The sequence below is a fragment of the Lissotriton helveticus genome, chromosome 12, assembly GCF_964261635.1.
Source record: "Lissotriton helveticus chromosome 12, aLisHel1.1, whole genome shotgun sequence".
In the NCBI taxonomy this organism is placed as follows: domain Eukaryota; kingdom Metazoa; phylum Chordata; class Amphibia; order Caudata; family Salamandridae; genus Lissotriton; species Lissotriton helveticus.
In genome coordinates, this window is record NC_136073.1 from 866,994,556 (window position 1) to 867,011,909 (window position 17,354).

Sequence of the window (17,354 nt, forward strand, 5' to 3'; positions counted from 1 at the left end):
CACAATTGGCTACAGGAAGTCAAAGACAGAGAGGAACCCCACTGGTTTCTATCTCTGGACGCAGAAAAAGCGTTTGACGCGGTCCACTGGCCGTTCCTCATGGCGACACTGCAACGGTTCGGCCTTGGCCCGAAATTTCAGGGGTGGATAGAGCTACTATATACAGCTCCAACAGCACGTGTCCGAGTTAACGGCAGACTGTCCAGAGAATTCCGGGTGTCCAGAGGCACGAGACAGGGATGCCCACTGTCCCCCTTACTATTCACGCTCACAATTGAAGTCCTGGCCGCCAGGATTAGAAAAAACCCCGAGATCCATGGCTTCTCGGGGAAGGCGTCTAGGGAACCGCAGGAAAAAATATCGTTGTATGCAGACAATGTACTGTTATACATAACGGAACCGGAGGTTTCGGTACCGGAGCTATTCAGGGAACTAGAGGGCTTTGGCGCTAAAGCGGGTCATACCATCAACTGGAACAAATCGATACTCTATGACCCACGAGGAGCTGCTAGGTGGGGGACCCTACCTGACCGACTACTCACTACTGTAGAGGGATTTCAGTACTTGGGGGTCTACGTTACACTAGACAAGGCGCGCTCGTTCAGCAGAAATGTAGAGCGAGTCATGACCAAAGCGGTAGAGGACATGAATAGATGGAGGCAACTACCTCTCACCCTGTTGGGACGGGCGGCAATGTACAAAATTATTACCCTCCCCAAGTTCCTCTATGCCCTCCAGAACGAATACTATCCGCTCCCGGCCGCCACGCTACCCAAAATTCATGCAGATCTACGCTCCTTTCTGTGGCTGGGGAAACAACCGCGTATTGCACTCCAAACACTCCAAAGGCACCAATACAATGGAGGAATCTCCCTGCCTAATCTAGAAGCGTATTACTGGGCGGAACACTTGACGCCAATCAACGACTGGATCCATGCCCCGGTCGACCACCCGACGTACGCTCTGGAACGACAGAAGCTGTCACCACACAACGTATACCACTATCTTTATGGGGGAACGATACGGAGGTCGCTTCTACCGGCGACGCTGCTCACACTACGGGCGTGGACGCGAGCGACAAAACGCATGGGGTGGGATGGGAGATCGACCAGACAAACTCCATTATGGCACTGCCGTTGGCTGACGGAGCTAAAAAAACTGGAAGGTTTCCAGAGATGGGACGACATAGGTATTTCGCAGATAGGCGATGTTATATATAGGGGGGAACTGAAGTCGTTCGACAGGCTACAAATGGAATACGGACTACACCGCTCGCAACACTTCAAACATACACAATTGGCACATGCATGGAGGGCACAAAACATCACACTCACAGAGCTGCCTGACCACGCTCCACTGGAAGGTAGACTTTTACAGGAACAGATGACACATCAGGCGGTCTCGCTCACTTACAAGACTCTAACTAACAATATACTGGGGGACTTAACAAAACTTAGACGAGTGTGGGAGGCGGACGTAGGCGAGATGGAGGATTTGGACTGGGAGATTGTCCTGATGCACCCACGCGAGGTAGCGATTAAGTCACGGCTGAGGCTCATTCAGCTAAATGTGCTACACAGGACATACTTTGATAGAGTACGCCTCCTCAAAACTGGGAAAATAACAGACCCCCGGTGCCTCAGATGCCAACAACACCCAGGGGATTTCTACCACACTATATGGTCGTGCGACAAAATACGCAGATACTGGACACACATTTTTATGGAGCTGGGTAAGCCCTGGGGATAGAATTAGAGCGAGACCCGAAATTGGCGTTGTTGGGCATGACAAACGAAGTAGACCTGCCGCGCTACCAACTCATATTTTTGGTGCTGGCGCTAGTGGTGGCCAAGAGGGACATCGCGAAACATTGGGGGGCCACGGAGACGCCAGACGTAGAGGAATGGAGAAGGGGCTTGGACCTCGACATGGCGGCGGAGAGGGTAACATATAAGGCGAGGGGGTGCCGTAAAAAGTTTCAGAGAATCTGGACGAAATGGAGACAATATCATGGTCTAGAGGGGGGGCAGTGAGGTGTGTTGGCTCAGATAGGGAAGGCCCATAACAGGAGTGGGGTATAACTGGAAACCACAAGGACATGTGTGGGGGGGGTGTGACATCGAAGAGACATTTGAAAAGGAAAAGACTGGAAAGATGCGGTGCTGTGGGGAAGTGCTGGGATGGGAAGGGGCGGCGGGGGGTGAAATTGTGCCCATAAGGGAGATATACCAAATTTTATGGGGCAAAGGAAATGATGTGGCAATGAGCTTGTTGGGATATGTTTATGCGGACATAACGTACGCAGTTGGGGGGGGGGGGGTTCCTCTAGGTTAAAATGCAGGATGCCGACTCGACAGGTATGACACACACTGCAGCTGATTCTTTGATGTTTGTGTGATTGACTACAGTTGCGCCGCCCGGCCTCCGGGATGTGGGCTGATGGGCCGTGTCCACAACTATACCCTGGATCAGCATACAATTGATGGTTTAGAGATGCAGCCCGCGGGCTGAGGACATATGTGTTTTTTACCTGCAACAAAAATAAAGTTTTCAAAAAAAAAAGAATGTTTTAAGTTCATGCCAGAAAGTATGTAAAGTGGGAGCCAACACTGAAAAGAGGGATAGAGAATTCCAAAGAAGGAGAACCGAGAGAAAGCAAGGAAAGGCCGCGTATGTAGGCAGTGAGCTGTTGAGGTGGCATAGCTTTGTCAGATGTACTCCTTGAATGTTGTGTTGTCAACGTGATATATTAAGAAATTCTGTCCAAGACTCTGCTGAGCTGGGCTGACAATACATCTATCTAGAGCAGTGAGTAAGCTCTAAGTAAGCTCTGGTGGTAGACTCAAGATCGGTGCCTAAACTGAACATCTTGGAAATAAGGGGTACTTTCTGTCTCATGTGTTGTGTTGGAAGATGTGCGGAGGCGTGAGACGAAAGCAGACAGAAGAGGGATTTTACGATTTGAGTCACTGAAGTGTCAATCGACCTGAATGGATTTTGTTTCGCTCATATAAGCTGCCAATGCACTCTAGAAGGAAAGCGACCCACCTTAAAAAGTGTGTCAGTCTGAAAGGGGAGCCAGTGGGGGGGAAGGGAAGGGCAATGGTGGGGCACAAGCCGCCTTTGCTCCACCCAATCATCCCCATCTAAATGAGAGGTAATCAGATTCAGAAGCATAAACTGAGAGTCAGCTTTCTTTGTACACCTGCTCAGTTCAGGAACTCTAGTGCTTTATTAATAAATAAATAAGTGAACGGCCCAAAATGTTGGCTTCGGAGCACCTATGGTGATACCGAATACCAGGGTTTCCAAATTGCAAGTCCTGGTTCCACTCCATGCATGTCCTTCCACCACCCAGCCCTTCCTGTTCTTTACCTCCTTCTTGAGGGTTCCTTTTCATCTCTGCTTTCTCCTTTTGCTGCTGTTCTCTTATCTTTCTTCTTCTTTCTCTCTTTTCTTCCTCTGTCTTACACTTGATTAAACTCTGATGGTGAAAAAGATGTCCTTGTCCTCGAATATGAGTGCTGGCACCCACCACCGGGACGCACTGGCACAAATCAAGCACTGTGTTCCTCTACCTGAAGCTCAGTCGTACGGAGGGCTCAACGTTGGCAGAGCTCCCTCTATCCAGCCAGAAAGAAGGCTCAGCAAAGTAAATCTCAAATTAATGTTCTTAATTGGTCAATTTAGAGTGATAACAATTCCCCATACACAGAGCACTTTATTACAGCTGCCATCCAAGGAATTTGATGGATAATTTGCATTTTGGCCAATTTTTAAAAATTAGACGGAAATGCACTAATAAAATAGACTAATTTCAAGGAAGAGAAATATTGTACCGTAAACTGCTTGCACGAGGTTACCCTCCAAGATTGGTAAAGAAATCCCTGAAAATGGTTCAATAACAGAGATGATTTTTTGAAAGAAAAAGTGAAAAACACAGACACCAAACGTATCACATGTGTAAGCACATATGGGACTGAATCCAACAACATTTAAAAAAATATATACAAAAAAAACCTGGCATTTACTAGAATCAATGAATTTCACATTAGAAAAAATGCCATTTGCCTTCAAGAGAGGACATAAAATGAGAGATACTCCAGTGAAGGCAAACTAAGAACCTAGAAAACATCAATCACACAGTTATGGAGACTTCACCCTATTATAGGTCATTATTCGTTTGGTACCTGCCCTGCAGGTCATTATACCAGTACCACAAAGAGTTGTCTTGTCGATGGCAAAGAGTTTAACGAACGGTGCTTCTAAAAATGTTGTTTACTGTATTATATGCCCATGTGATTTAAAGTGGGAAACATTGTGTACAACGCGATGTTTACACCGCACGACCATTACCACGCAGCCATTACAACGCAAGTCATTACTACGACTTGCGTTGGATGGTGCTCTTGGTTAAGGAATAGTGTGATTTTCTATTCCAACACCTTCCCTACTGTTACGTGGGCTGGAGTTGGAATAGAAAATCATATTAATTCTCAATCCAGCGCCCTCCAACGCAAGTCGTTGTAACGACTTCCGTTGTAAAAACTGCGATGTAAAGTACCACGATCAAAATTATCGCGTTGTACTGTCATACATCCATTTAAAGTACATTGGAATAACAACACGTTAGACGCCGAATACTCCAACATCAAGGATTCACTGTAATTTGCAAAATGCCCCTTTGGTTGAACATTATCAAACTATGTATCACAATGTTATGGAATATGCAATGGCTAGTCCTAGAGATGGTGTCAGGAATGACTACGAACCATGATGTGGCTCGACTACTCGCGCAAAATTAAAAGAGATGGAATTGGTGTTTTGATCCTGTTTCAAGAGGCCTCAGTCGACAGATCGAGTGGCACAATATGGAGGTATTTATTAAGGACATTTATGCATCCGACAGTAAGAGATGTTGGTCATCTCTGGCTTTGCACACTTGGTTAACTACGTACTTAGTTATCTATACGTGTTGTTACCAAGCTACTTTTTAAACTTAGTTGAATAGCTCCTTCTATAAGGCAATGTACAACAAAAATGAATGGGATAGTTTTTTCCTAACAGAAGAGCACTATGCTCTGGATTACACCTGACGCTATCTTCTCTAACATTTGAATTACTGTGTATTATATTGCCTGCAGTTCGAATTTAATTAGTGCCGCTAATTGGGTATGGATTTGACAATTTATTGAGTTTATTGGATGTTTCTCCTTGACATTTGTTCTCCGTATTGCTTTAAATACTTGTGGTTTTATGAATATGGTTTAAGTTTTGGTTTGATCTATTTAGAGATCATAATATTCTAGACTCCATTTCCTGGTTTTGGAGGGAAACATCCATAACAACGCGGGCATTACCCCGCACTGCTATTACAACGCTGCTATTACAACGAAAGTCGTTACAACGACTTGCGCTGGAGGGCGCTGGAGGATAGGGAATAGTTTAATTTTCTATCCAACACCTTCCCTACTGTCAATGTGGGCTGGAGTTGGAATAGAAAATTAAACTATTCCACTATCCAGCGCCCCCCCAACGCAAGTCGTTGTAACGACTTGCGTTGTAATGGCATGCGGGATAAAAGCCCGCGTTGTAATGCTGTACAACCGTTTTGGATACTATCTTGTTTTATTTTTGTCTATTCCAATATGGCGGCACAGTGAGCTCAATAATACAGAGGATTTGAAGCTGTCAGGGCACCGTGGGTGCTCGTGCGTATTTAGACTGGTAACTCCACCACAATGCCCTGGTTTCACTATAGAGTGCAGCGTTAACTGTGCGCATGTTGGCTTGGATGCTGATTCTGGACAGAAACCTAACAGTGAGTAACAAAGACCCCTGAATAGAGTTAGCGATGATGTTCTTTTATACAATCACACTGAATACGATCTGTTTGAATTACCGAAATAATATGATGTTTTCTCCCACATTGTAAGTAAGTATACTATATGCTTAAGCATGGGTTTTACTTCCCTTATATGAGCCCCTTGTTTTTGGAACTGTTCAGTTTGATTTGGATAGTATCTATTTAGCATTTATTCATAGATTTTTGAGACTCTGGAATTAACTCTGAGATTATGCTCGATTTTGGAGCACTGGAGTATCTTCAATTTGGATTGCAAGTAGGTTTTTGGAGGTCATTGTGCAGGTGATGGTATCTGTTTGACACATATGGTGATGTTTGGTTTCATTGTGTTTCTCAGGTGCATTACTTTGCGGATGTATAGGATTCACAACTCTGATTCACTCGGGCGTAACCTTTTCTTTTTAAATTTCTCATTTGTTTTGAATTGATCTTATTGCGAATATCTAATGTGTTAATTCTGATGGCTTTATGTTTCAATATATATTGAGGGTCTCCAGAATTGTACAACGTGACACTTGGTCCTGCGGAAGGTCTCATCTACTTATTCGATAATTGGAAACCGAAACGTCGATGAAGTGGCCACCGCAATCTTCAAAATGCTTTTAGGATTAACACGCCTCTCTTCTTGGAGATATATGCCTTGATCCAAAGGGAGACAATACAGTTGGGTGGGTTCCCGATCTGTCTGCCTCGCCACCGAAATTAAGAGAAACAATATCTGGGTGATTGGATGTTGACAGCGGATGGTGCGTTTTGTTGTGACCCATATTGCATTGTATATGTAATAAATAAAATTCATGTTGATGTCGAAGGAAGTACGCCTTTCCATAGTTACTGTTGTTGAATGTATAGCTTTTACTACTCTATGTGCATTATATGTAAGGGAGTGGTTACGTGGTTACCATATCCCTGGAACAAATAATTTAGTTTAAAAATGTCAACCCACCCCCTCGTGAGACTTTCTGTATTGTTAATGTTCATACTTAATCTCTTGGGGAATATTGGCATGCCCTATTGTGTTGTGCGGAATTTGTTTAGTGGCTCTACCATAAATAATCACTAACTGCACAGTAATAATCTTAAAATGTTTTTGAATATTCACTGTTACATATTTTATCAGTTTTGGACACAAACAACAGAGTTGACCCTGCTAAGACTCAAACCTTGTGCCTGCTAGTTGCACACAGATCCTAGTATAGATTACTTAAATACTAGTTCCCAGTACTTAAACAGCAGCCGGTGATGCTGGCCAGGATAGTTGTGCATTGGCAGAGATCTGTGGGTTTGCAGAACTGAATAAATGAGTCAGCAGACCAGAAATCAGATTCTAACAAAGTACTGGTTTCACATACAACTAACTACCATGGTTTTGGCTATTTTATAAAAAAGTAAAGCAAGGTATAGCTACTGAGGCTGATGAAGACGAATGGCTATATTAGCCCTGCAGGAGGCCACTTTCTAGCACTTGACATGTAAGCAATGATAATGATCGATTTATTGTGACCCAAATAAAAAAAATACTCTCAAGATTGACTTTTTTTGCATATCAATTAAAGATTGAGAAATCAAGTTTTCCGTCCAAATCTCACTTAATATTGAAAAATATCTACCATTACACATAAAATACTTAATTTTATTATGTCAGTACGTTTATTAAATGTATTCATAACCAGCCTAGCCCACATAAGCGGTGTAATACTCCTCAAGACTAACAACTAATTCTTGCCTCCCCCTCGAAATCCCTGATTGCGGTACTTGACATCCTGACTATTTTCGGCAGATACTCCGGTTTCAGTGTTAACTGGCAGAAGTCTCTCCTTTATGTCCTCGGGGGAGATTCGCCCCGGCTGCCGCGGAATTGCCCAATACCACTTGCAACAGATGGTTTTAAATATATGGGAATCTTTGTCTCCTTAGATCTGACACTCCAATATAATCGTAATCTTGTTCCACCACTGCAGAGACTCAAGCGAGATATAGCCTGTTGGAAGACACTGCCTTTATCACTTCTGGGCAAAGCAGCTCTTGTCGCTACCCCGATTTTTATATGTCTTGCAAAACTCGTTCGACCCAGTCCCAAACTCATACTTTAAAAAAATAGAAGGGCTCCAGAGAGTTCTATTGTGGGATGGGAAACCACGTTTCGCACTGCATAAACTCACTCTTAACTGGTATGATGGGGGTATCCGCTTACCTGATATCATGAAATATTATTGGGCAGCAGATTTGGCGGCTATTAACCATCGCATCTATGGTCGTCCTGACGACCCTGGTTACAACATGGACAGGTGGCTCCTCCCAGGGGGGAATTACCATCGAGTGCTCTACTCAAATCCGGGTAGATACCCACTTACAGGCCCTACCAAACACTCAGTTACTGTCTGGTATGAGGCCAACAGATCACTTGGATGGGGACAGAAACCCACACTAGCTACACCATTATGGGATTCCCAAATGCTGGGTGACTTATGGAAATCAAAGGGATTTGACAAATGGGAATTTATTGGGATCTCGCGTATCAAAGACCCATGGGATAAGGGAGAGGTGAAGCCCTTTACGGCACTTTAACAACAACACGAACTGGCTAACTCTGAACACTTTAGATACACTTGGGCTCGTCACGGACTGGATTCTCAATGGGCATTTACCCGAAAAAACAATATCACTAATCTATAAAAAGCTGATTAATAACATGGAAAATCCCTTACAAGCACTGCGAGTTAAATGGGTCGGGCATGGTATCAAGGTGGATGATGAGGAATGGCAGGAAGCGGTGTCCTCCCCAAGGGTGGTCGCAATTCCAGAGCGTCTCAGATTCTCCATAGAGTCTATGTAACAGGACAGCGGCTGCTACACATGGGAGTACCCGGGGGGGATATTGTAGAAGGGGCTATGCACAGTTGGGCACATTCATCCACATAATTTGGGAATGCAAGCTCATTCAAGCCTACTGGCGACAGATACATGATATACTTAACAAAGTGCTGACAGTCACTCTCTGCCCAGAAGCTCGTAGGTGTCTCCTGAATATCTGGGAACCGACGGATCTCAACAATTACCTAACGCAATGGGTCACACTTGGGCTGATGGTAGCCAAGAGGAATATCGCGCAGCTCTGGGGAGTGGCACGTGCACCCAAGATTGTTGAGTGGGAAAGGATCTCGACTGGTGCATGTACAGGGAAAAGACAGTCTTCATAGCACTAGGGTGCCCCCAAAATCCGGAACCCCTGGAATTCGTACCGGGGAAATTTATGTAACCCGCCTCGGGGTGGTAATGATGATGAGAGCCCTACTCCGTAGCAATGTAAAGCAGTGCTGTTTTTGTACTCATTATTTGACTCCGCTGTATGAACACATGCTTAATCCTTTGTACTGTATGTTTTATGTTGACGATTGTTAATAAAAATAATTATTACAAAAAAAACTAACAACTAGTAAAATATACCTAAAATGTCTTTAAAAAGCACATAACAAGTGGCCAATATATATGAATTTTTTTATTTTAACTGGCGGATGTGATATTGCATACCAACTAAATTATCATACATTAAAAGTTTGCTCCTTTCAATGAGTGTTGTATATATTAATTTACTAATATTGTGCCACTGTTTGTTGCTGTACTTAATGTGCATCAGATCTTCACATTTACGTTTGACTTTTGTATGTTCATTTAACACATCCCCACCACAAAATCCGTCTGTACGAGGTTTATAATTCACTCACAAATTCTTCTTATTGGCCAATATCCTCAACAGTTTATGTTGCATTTCCAAGTATGTTAAATGAAACCAGGCAACTTTGTTTCCAATTAACTTGTGAAGTCTTTAAAAATGGAGCAGGCAGAAAAACATCTCTGATTTCGGCAATACCTGAATCTGTCAATCATTGAGCAAAGGAAGGTGTTAGAGCTGAAGAGAGATTACTGTTTTCTATAAAATGGGTATCATGCCATAGTCATTCCTAATTGGAGAAGCGTGGCTCAGTGGTTAGAGGCGGCAGACCCGGAAGCTGAGATCGGCCGTGGACCAGGGTTTGATTCCCCGCCTCGGCGGGTCTTGGGCTCAAAAAATTCCACGGACTCGACAATTCTCGCTCCGGTGCCTACTCGACTCACGGGGTCACACTCTGCGACTCTGGGCAATAGCTTGCTTAATCTCCACTACGGCCCCTCGCGGCGGGATGCCTGGCTTTCACCTTGTGGATACTCTGCCGGGGTATCTCACAGGGGAATACCAGGACGGGTTCCCTAAGCAAGCGCCTTGAGACCTTCGGGTGATACGTGCGCTATATAAGTCAAATACATTTACATTTACATTTACATAATTCTTCAGTCGCTTCTACCAACGATCCCGTCTGGTGCTATTGGACATTTTCTAAAAACACCTAAACTTCAGTACAGCTCTAGTAGCTAGTGCGTGATATCCCAGTCCTCAGGTGTGTGTATGGGGGGTAGTGTAGGACCTGGGCAGAGGAGTGACTCTACTCTGAGACAAGTGGTGAGTATGGATTGCATCCAATGGAGTTCCTGCAATCCTCCGGCACATGACGACTCACATCGATAAAACGGGGTGGGGGCGGAGCCAAAGCACAAGGCGTATAGAGACAGGCAAAGGACTGCAAAGGTCGGGGAGGTGGGAGAGAAAAAGAAGGACGCGGGAGACTGGTTGTAACTGAGCACTTCTAAGGGGGGGGCAGCAATAAATCAATACAGACATAGTTCATATTACTGGTGCAATGTCAGACTTAAAAAAAAACAAGGAAGCTTTACTACATACCAGTCCTGCACAGCATTGAAAGATTCTTCATTGGTGATGTCGTACATCAGAATGAAGCCCATGGCTCCTCGGTAGTAGGCGGTAGTGATCGTCCTGTACCTCTCTTGACCTGCCGTATCCTGAAAACAAAACAAAATCCAAGTAAGCGGGATTTGTGATGTCTGTCTACTCCCAAAATAAATGAATTAACAAACATGAAAGTAATAATGATATCTCTAGGAGCAAGCTAACTTGAGGAAAAAAATCTCAGCTAGTTTGCAGACACTGCTGAACAAAAGAAAAAGGTGAATCTTGGTTGAATATGCGATTTATAAGACTCGTTATCAAAGTTAGTACCAGGCGGAAATTTGATAACCTAGGACCTGATTTAGATTTTGGCATGGTTTACTCCTTCACAAATGTAATGTATAAGTTGTCTGTCTTATTACAAGTTTAAGATATCCTATGGTACTTCTAATGTCCTTAAGTTGATCTTAAGTGCACTAACTTATTTTGGGATTGAGAATCCTTTGACTTTCAAATTGTTAAAAAACTATTTTTGGAGAAACCGCCAGAGCTCCCCTTGGGGAATTAAGTGACATTGGTAGTGGATCACACAGCTCCTCGTCCAATTGTCATCCGTCCATTCAGTTTTAGTTGTAGACAGACATTCAACAGCTTCGCCTCCAACTGCCTTTGCAGTACTTAAAGCTTCAAAACATCTGCAGTGCTTAGAATTGAAGTATAATCATCATCATCATAGAAGGAAATTCGCACACAAGTTAAAATCCACTTACAATCGATCAGTTTTAGGTTGTGTTGACCATGTTTATGATTAATTAGAGGTTGCTTTTCATGTTTTCAATCTTTCTTGGGAAATTGTTTCCAAGCTGAATTGTGCTACTGAATAAAGACAACATGAAGACGTGTGCCGCGGTACGTGCCAGGCAAACCCTCTTAAGGGAACTCAACAACACAAGTTACTTTCAGAGAACAAATATTTGTCAGGAGGTTGTGAGCTTGAGGGTCTTGTAATGATTGGTTGTGACCAGACGAGGACTAAACAAATCTGGACCTTGTATTTACCTTTGGTAGCCAGGACCAGTCCTAGCAGTTTGAGCCTTATGCTGGGTTGTAATGATTTACATAGGACCTGCCTCCTTTTGTAATAGAACAGATGAACTAAAATGACGTGACATAATTCCCTGAGATAGTCGCACAGGTTTAGGGATGTTGTCACGGTTACTCTATGTTCTAAGTTGCATCTAAGGGAAGTGCATGTGTCCAGATGTGAGCCTCTGTCTTCTTCTTCAAGAAGTTTGAGCTACACCTCTCCTTTACATGCAGTTGGAAGGCTGTAGCACCAGTGTCAATATCTACAGGTTCTTCAGGAGAGTACATATACCTTCAAAGCTACATGTATTCCGTCGGTAACCATGTTCGACAAACGCAATCATTTGTATTTTAAAAGTATGCTATATTTATTGTCTTAATATTTGTATTGTACCATTTTATGTGCTTTTATGGTCCTCTGAGGCCGAAATAAAGTTATCGAACTGCAATCGTTTGCAGCTTATGTGATTGTATTGCTAACACTAATAAGCCAACTTTAGGGCGATGTCTAGTTGTTGATCTTAGGACCATTGCATCCCTTAACAAAAACTTTGAAGTTAATACACCATAGAGTCACGTTTAATTCCTGTATAGAATTTTACATAAATGGCTAGCAAGCTTTTCACATTCAACTGAGCTCTGTTAAGACCTTATTTAACTAAGAGTGTAAGGGTCACACTTGCTTAGTTAGCCACAGAAGGATTTTGAGAGCTCACAAGTCCAAAGAGACTGCATCCATTGAATACTGTAGAAGGAATATTAGGCATAGGAGCCAATTTCCATTTGGTTTTGGATGGACAGACTATGGATAAAGATGTGAGGCCCAGCACACAAGCTGTCTAAATGCTTGAAGCAATGGTGACTGTCCAATGTCAGAAAAGAGATGGCGACGTGGATGGATGCAAGGGTCTTAGCAAAATACAAGAGTATGACAGAGGACAAAAAGAAAAGGGCAAAAATAAAAATGGCATAATGCTTATGTGAAACCCAAAATAAAATATAAATATTTATTGAAAGATGTACCACAGGCAATATTGGAAATAAAACGCATTTAAGCATAACAGTTCATTCGGTCCAGCTCATCTTGCCCAATTTTTTACCACTCCGTACGGTGCCGCGCTTAGGGCAGAACTCAATCTTGGGTTCAAGAATATGACTTTAATTGAGGACACATGCAGGAAAGAAAGTGAGCAAAGCACCAATGGCCATTCAACCAGGTCCAAGTCTCACTTAATTACTACTAGCTTAATAGGTGTTGCATAAATACCCGCTGGGATCATTGTTGCCTGCTCAGCTATCTTCCTGGGATCAAGGAACGTTCTACCCTAATTACGATAAAGGCAAATAAACCCAACATGGGTCCAGGTGAGCACGCTCTAAATATTTAGGATGGCAACCATGTAAATGTGCCCCATTTATATTAATTTCATGTAATTGTATTTTACATGGATATCCTAAAAATCCAGCCCTCCATGACCTACATTGGAAACACCTACTTTCAAGCTGATAAGCAAACCTAAACTAGCTCTGGGTGGTCTCCTATCTTACACTTTCTTAAAACCTTTTTTTTATTAAAGACAACCATACTCACTAGAGATGGGCAAAGGGCTGCAATTGCATTCACCTTCAAAAAGCGCCTAACTCGTTCAAGCGGAAGTAGATGACACGAGGCCTTTACATTTACAGCAGATGTACGGGTATCCGGTTCTTGAAAATGTGCCAATCTGCTCGTCCCATTCACCGACCTTCAGCCACCTTCTCATATTTACAAGGAGAAGCCACCTTCCTTGGAGACAGGCCAAACCAGACTTCACTATCTCTCTTGTGAGAGGTTTCAACACTTACTGAGTGATACACGTAAGTCTTCCGTCGAATCGGATGTCTGATCTATCGATAGGTGGCAAAGATAAAGTTACTCTTATATAGTTATATATTAATGAGTGTTACACAGCTCAAAACCTGTCTAGTTGCAGTTAGTTCAGATCTTTAAGGATTATGGTAAAATGTCCAATACTACTATGCATGCCTCTTCCATCATGCGCACGGCAAACTACAATTTGACTCGTAACTAGGTAGTCTAAATCCCAAAGAAATGTTAGCAGTTTATTGACCTCAAATGATCAAAACATGAGCTGTCACTGATGGGACAAATGTCTGACCTCAAGCTTCAACATAGCTCTCTGCAGTGGGCACTCATTCGGTTTCAGAAGCCATCCAAAGTGTGGGAGAGGCCTAGAGACAGAGAGACAAGGGAACGGGCCCGGATTGCCTCCTGGTGAGTGGTGGTCCCTGGACACCACTAGAATAATCAAAAACATTTGACCCAGGGAAGGAGGTACCCAGAGGTGGACATAAACCTTACTGGGCAGGACACCTGTCTTTACTGGGACTGGTTGTAATGGTGTCAGTCATCTTGTGAAAAAGTTGAGGTTATGCAGAGCCTTTAATATATGTTTATCTCTTTCTCACTCTTTCTCACTCACTCTCGCTCTAGAGAGGAAGGAGGGTTTGCTGTGCTGCTATCCTTTCCCTCTCTCGACCTGGATACTTATCTGAGATCACCTGTCAAGAAGACCGACAGGAAGCTTGGGGAAGGTGGACCTGTGAAGGATTGCATTGCAAGGCCCACTGCAAGCCATCAGCCAGGATATCTAGATTCTGTCCTTCCCCGGCTCACCAAACCAGGAACCTTTTTCAGCAAAACGCCATCTTTACTTCTCCAATGCATGTAGATCACCCTCAGGGGGTACCATGACCCCAGAAAATGCCAAACTGATGTTCTGACCTAGGGCAATTTTTGGATTTTTTTTACTTTCTTCCCAGCCTCATCTACCTAGGGCTGACAGACTTTCTATCCCGGCCTATCGCCCCGGCCACCCTCAGTCTGCCATCTGTAACAGGCCTGGGGCAGGAGGCTTCAAGACCATTAGCGGCCACTGGATCGCCAGGTTACAGAGATGTCACCTCGCCTTATTTACAGCAGGGCAACAGTAACTCAGTTTTGTTGCCCAGACAAGCCATGGTGACCCAACAGGGAAAACTCACAATGGCACTCCCTGGTTGTCGGGGCACTTTTTTATTTTTTATTTTAGGAAAATAATCTCCTTCCTTGGAAGTTTGTGTCATTAAAACAAATAAAAATATGCTGGGCGGGGCGAAAAAAACGCATTGCCAGCTTGGCGTACCGATGTGTTTTCCGTGCGCCTGCCAGAGCACCGAGCTGCTCAGAGGGCAGTGAGATCCCCGCCAGACAAGTGGGCATCCAATAATACTGCAGGCATTCCAATGTCAGGGGAGCGGTGCCCATGGGCTCTTGTAGCAGGGTAACCAGGAGGCCAACCCGCCAGGGTCTTTATCACCATGTGAGTCCATTTTTTTTTATAGGGTTTCATTTAGCACGAACTAGACCCGAGAAATCGTGTATCGGAGCGCTTTACATGAGCACCAGTTTCGTTACAGATGGACACATTCCTTTTTGTTAGGCACAGGGAGATTAAGTGATTTGCCTGAAATCACATGATGTTGAGCGTTGTTGCCGAGACTCGAACCCGGTTCCCCAGGTTCAAAGTCGACCACTCTCGCCGTAAGGCTTCATCCTTTCCCTATTGCCGCCGGTTGTATGACATAACAACGCATGCTAATACATCGCATGCCATTACATCGCGGTTTTTACAACGCAAGTCGTTACACCGACTTGCGTTGGAGGGCGCTGGACTTAGGAGTAGTATAATTTACTATTCCAACTCCAGTCTACATACAGTAGGGAAGGTGTTGGATAGTAAATTATACTATTCCTTGTCCTGGAGCGCCATCCAGCGCAAGTTGTTGTAACGACTTGCGTTCTAAAAACCACGATGTAATGGCATCGCGATGTAACGACCGCGTTGTAAACGACGTTTCCCATTGCCGCCCTAGTGGCCTTCAAGAGGCTGCACAGGATTCTGTTTTCCAATTTCCAATTTCCTGTTTATTGTCCAAACGTTACCGGCTCTGGCCTCCACGAAGATTACTGGTACCTAAAGTGTAGTGACAGGAAGTGCTTAATTTGTAAAAAAGAATTAGGTGTCAGGGCCCTTCTCTTAGAGGCTACTGAAAGCTGCTCCACCTATCACCCATGCCTGCGCTGTCAATGGCAGTACCAAAACAATTAGTACCCATCGCACTGCTACAACTGTGACAATTTAGTCTATTCCAGGCCACCCAAAGCTATAAGAATGTTTATTCAATTATTAAACTGTGTGTGTGCTCATCTCAAAATTAGACAGACAGCGCCACCATGTGGTGGGCTGTCATTAGTGACGCTGTTGAGAATTAAGTGCCGGTGCCGAGTACCGGACACCACCGGATCATATTAAGCACTGGTGAAAGATAGTCAATACTACACTGGCACTGCAGGGGCACTTGGCACTTAAAATGTAATATTTACTGCTGATAGAGAGAAGTCATCTGCCTGTATGCTGCTGGGGATCTTTATTGACTGTGTGATGCTCCTGTGAGCAGGAGACCCGGGGTGGCGGTGTGCAAGAAAAAGAGGCGACAAGACGAGGAGAAATAAACCATCTTTTAATTGTGAACACCCTGCAGGAAAGTGCTGCCTACCGGGCCTATAGATTGAGTGGCGCTCAAGGTGTGACTGTAATTTTAGCAGCGAGGCTCCAGCTGTCAGAAAATAATTACGGTGTGTTAATTCGATTCCCCGGCCTTGCCATCGCAGGTGTTAACTTTCGTGCTGAATAACGCGACACGGTGCCTGCTTATAGCTGCCACCCTGCACGAGACGCCGTCACGTGATCCTCGCGATACCAAGAGGTGCCAGCTCGAACAGCAAGGGTGTAGAGAACACATGCTTGTTTTTTCCTGCTAAACTCTCCCCCGGAAAAATTGTGCACAATTCGAGTAAAAAAATATTTCTTTGCGTGTATTGTAGTGTAATAGCCAGTTTGGAGGGCTATAACACTTGGTAAAGGCCCTCTCAAGTTCACGACTGGAGTCTGCCATCTATAAAAGAGGAAGAATGCATTTGATAACTGTGTAAGCTTTGGAAGAAGGAATTTAATGCTATTAGAAGATCCCACCCCCTGAGTATGGAGAGGTCTGAATAATACAGGAATGAACAGGAAGGAAGGCATTGGAATGTGGAGCAGAAGGTCTATGCCTGCCAGATATTATTGGCCCTCTGCACTCTACTGCTTCCAATGAAGCTCTCAACATTGCAGTGTTCTAATATAGCATTATGGACTGCTGCGGAGGGATGTAGCGGTTGTTAAAGGCGCTCAACTCAGCCTGAGTTATAAACCCGAGTAGCAGGGGAGGGCCTACAATGAGGCAGGGGGCCTTTAAAACACTGTATAGCCAGAAGCATAAGGGATGATACTATTACAAAATCCCACCACTAAGGGTAAAATGCTCCAAATTAAGTAGGGAGACACAGAAAGACAAGTATTGGAATCTCAAAGTAGAAGGCCTGTCCCAGCCATTATTGGTCAGCAACCACTCCTTTGTCTTCAGGGATGCTCCCAGCATTCCATAGTTCTAATGCAGCCTTATAGCCCGCTGCTGAGGGCTATATCAGTTGTTAAACGCCCTGCACTGAGTTAGAAGCCTAAAGAGCAGGCTATA

The 17,354-nt window shown here is 44.1% G+C and overlaps 1 protein-coding gene across 2 annotated transcripts in view; it reads right to left on the reverse strand.

Annotated features, from left to right (window-relative positions):
- RAB3A (RAB3A, member RAS oncogene family) overlaps positions 1-17,354 on the reverse strand; it is a 160,699-nt gene that overhangs the window by 36,104 nt on the left and 107,241 nt on the right. For both annotated transcript variants that reach the window (XM_078670576.1, XM_078670577.1), the window contains exon 3: positions 10,644-10,762. In XM_078670576.1, the coding sequence (XP_078526702.1) occupies positions 10,644-10,762 (119 nt within the window). The remainder of the gene's footprint in view (positions 1-10,643; positions 10,763-17,354) is intronic.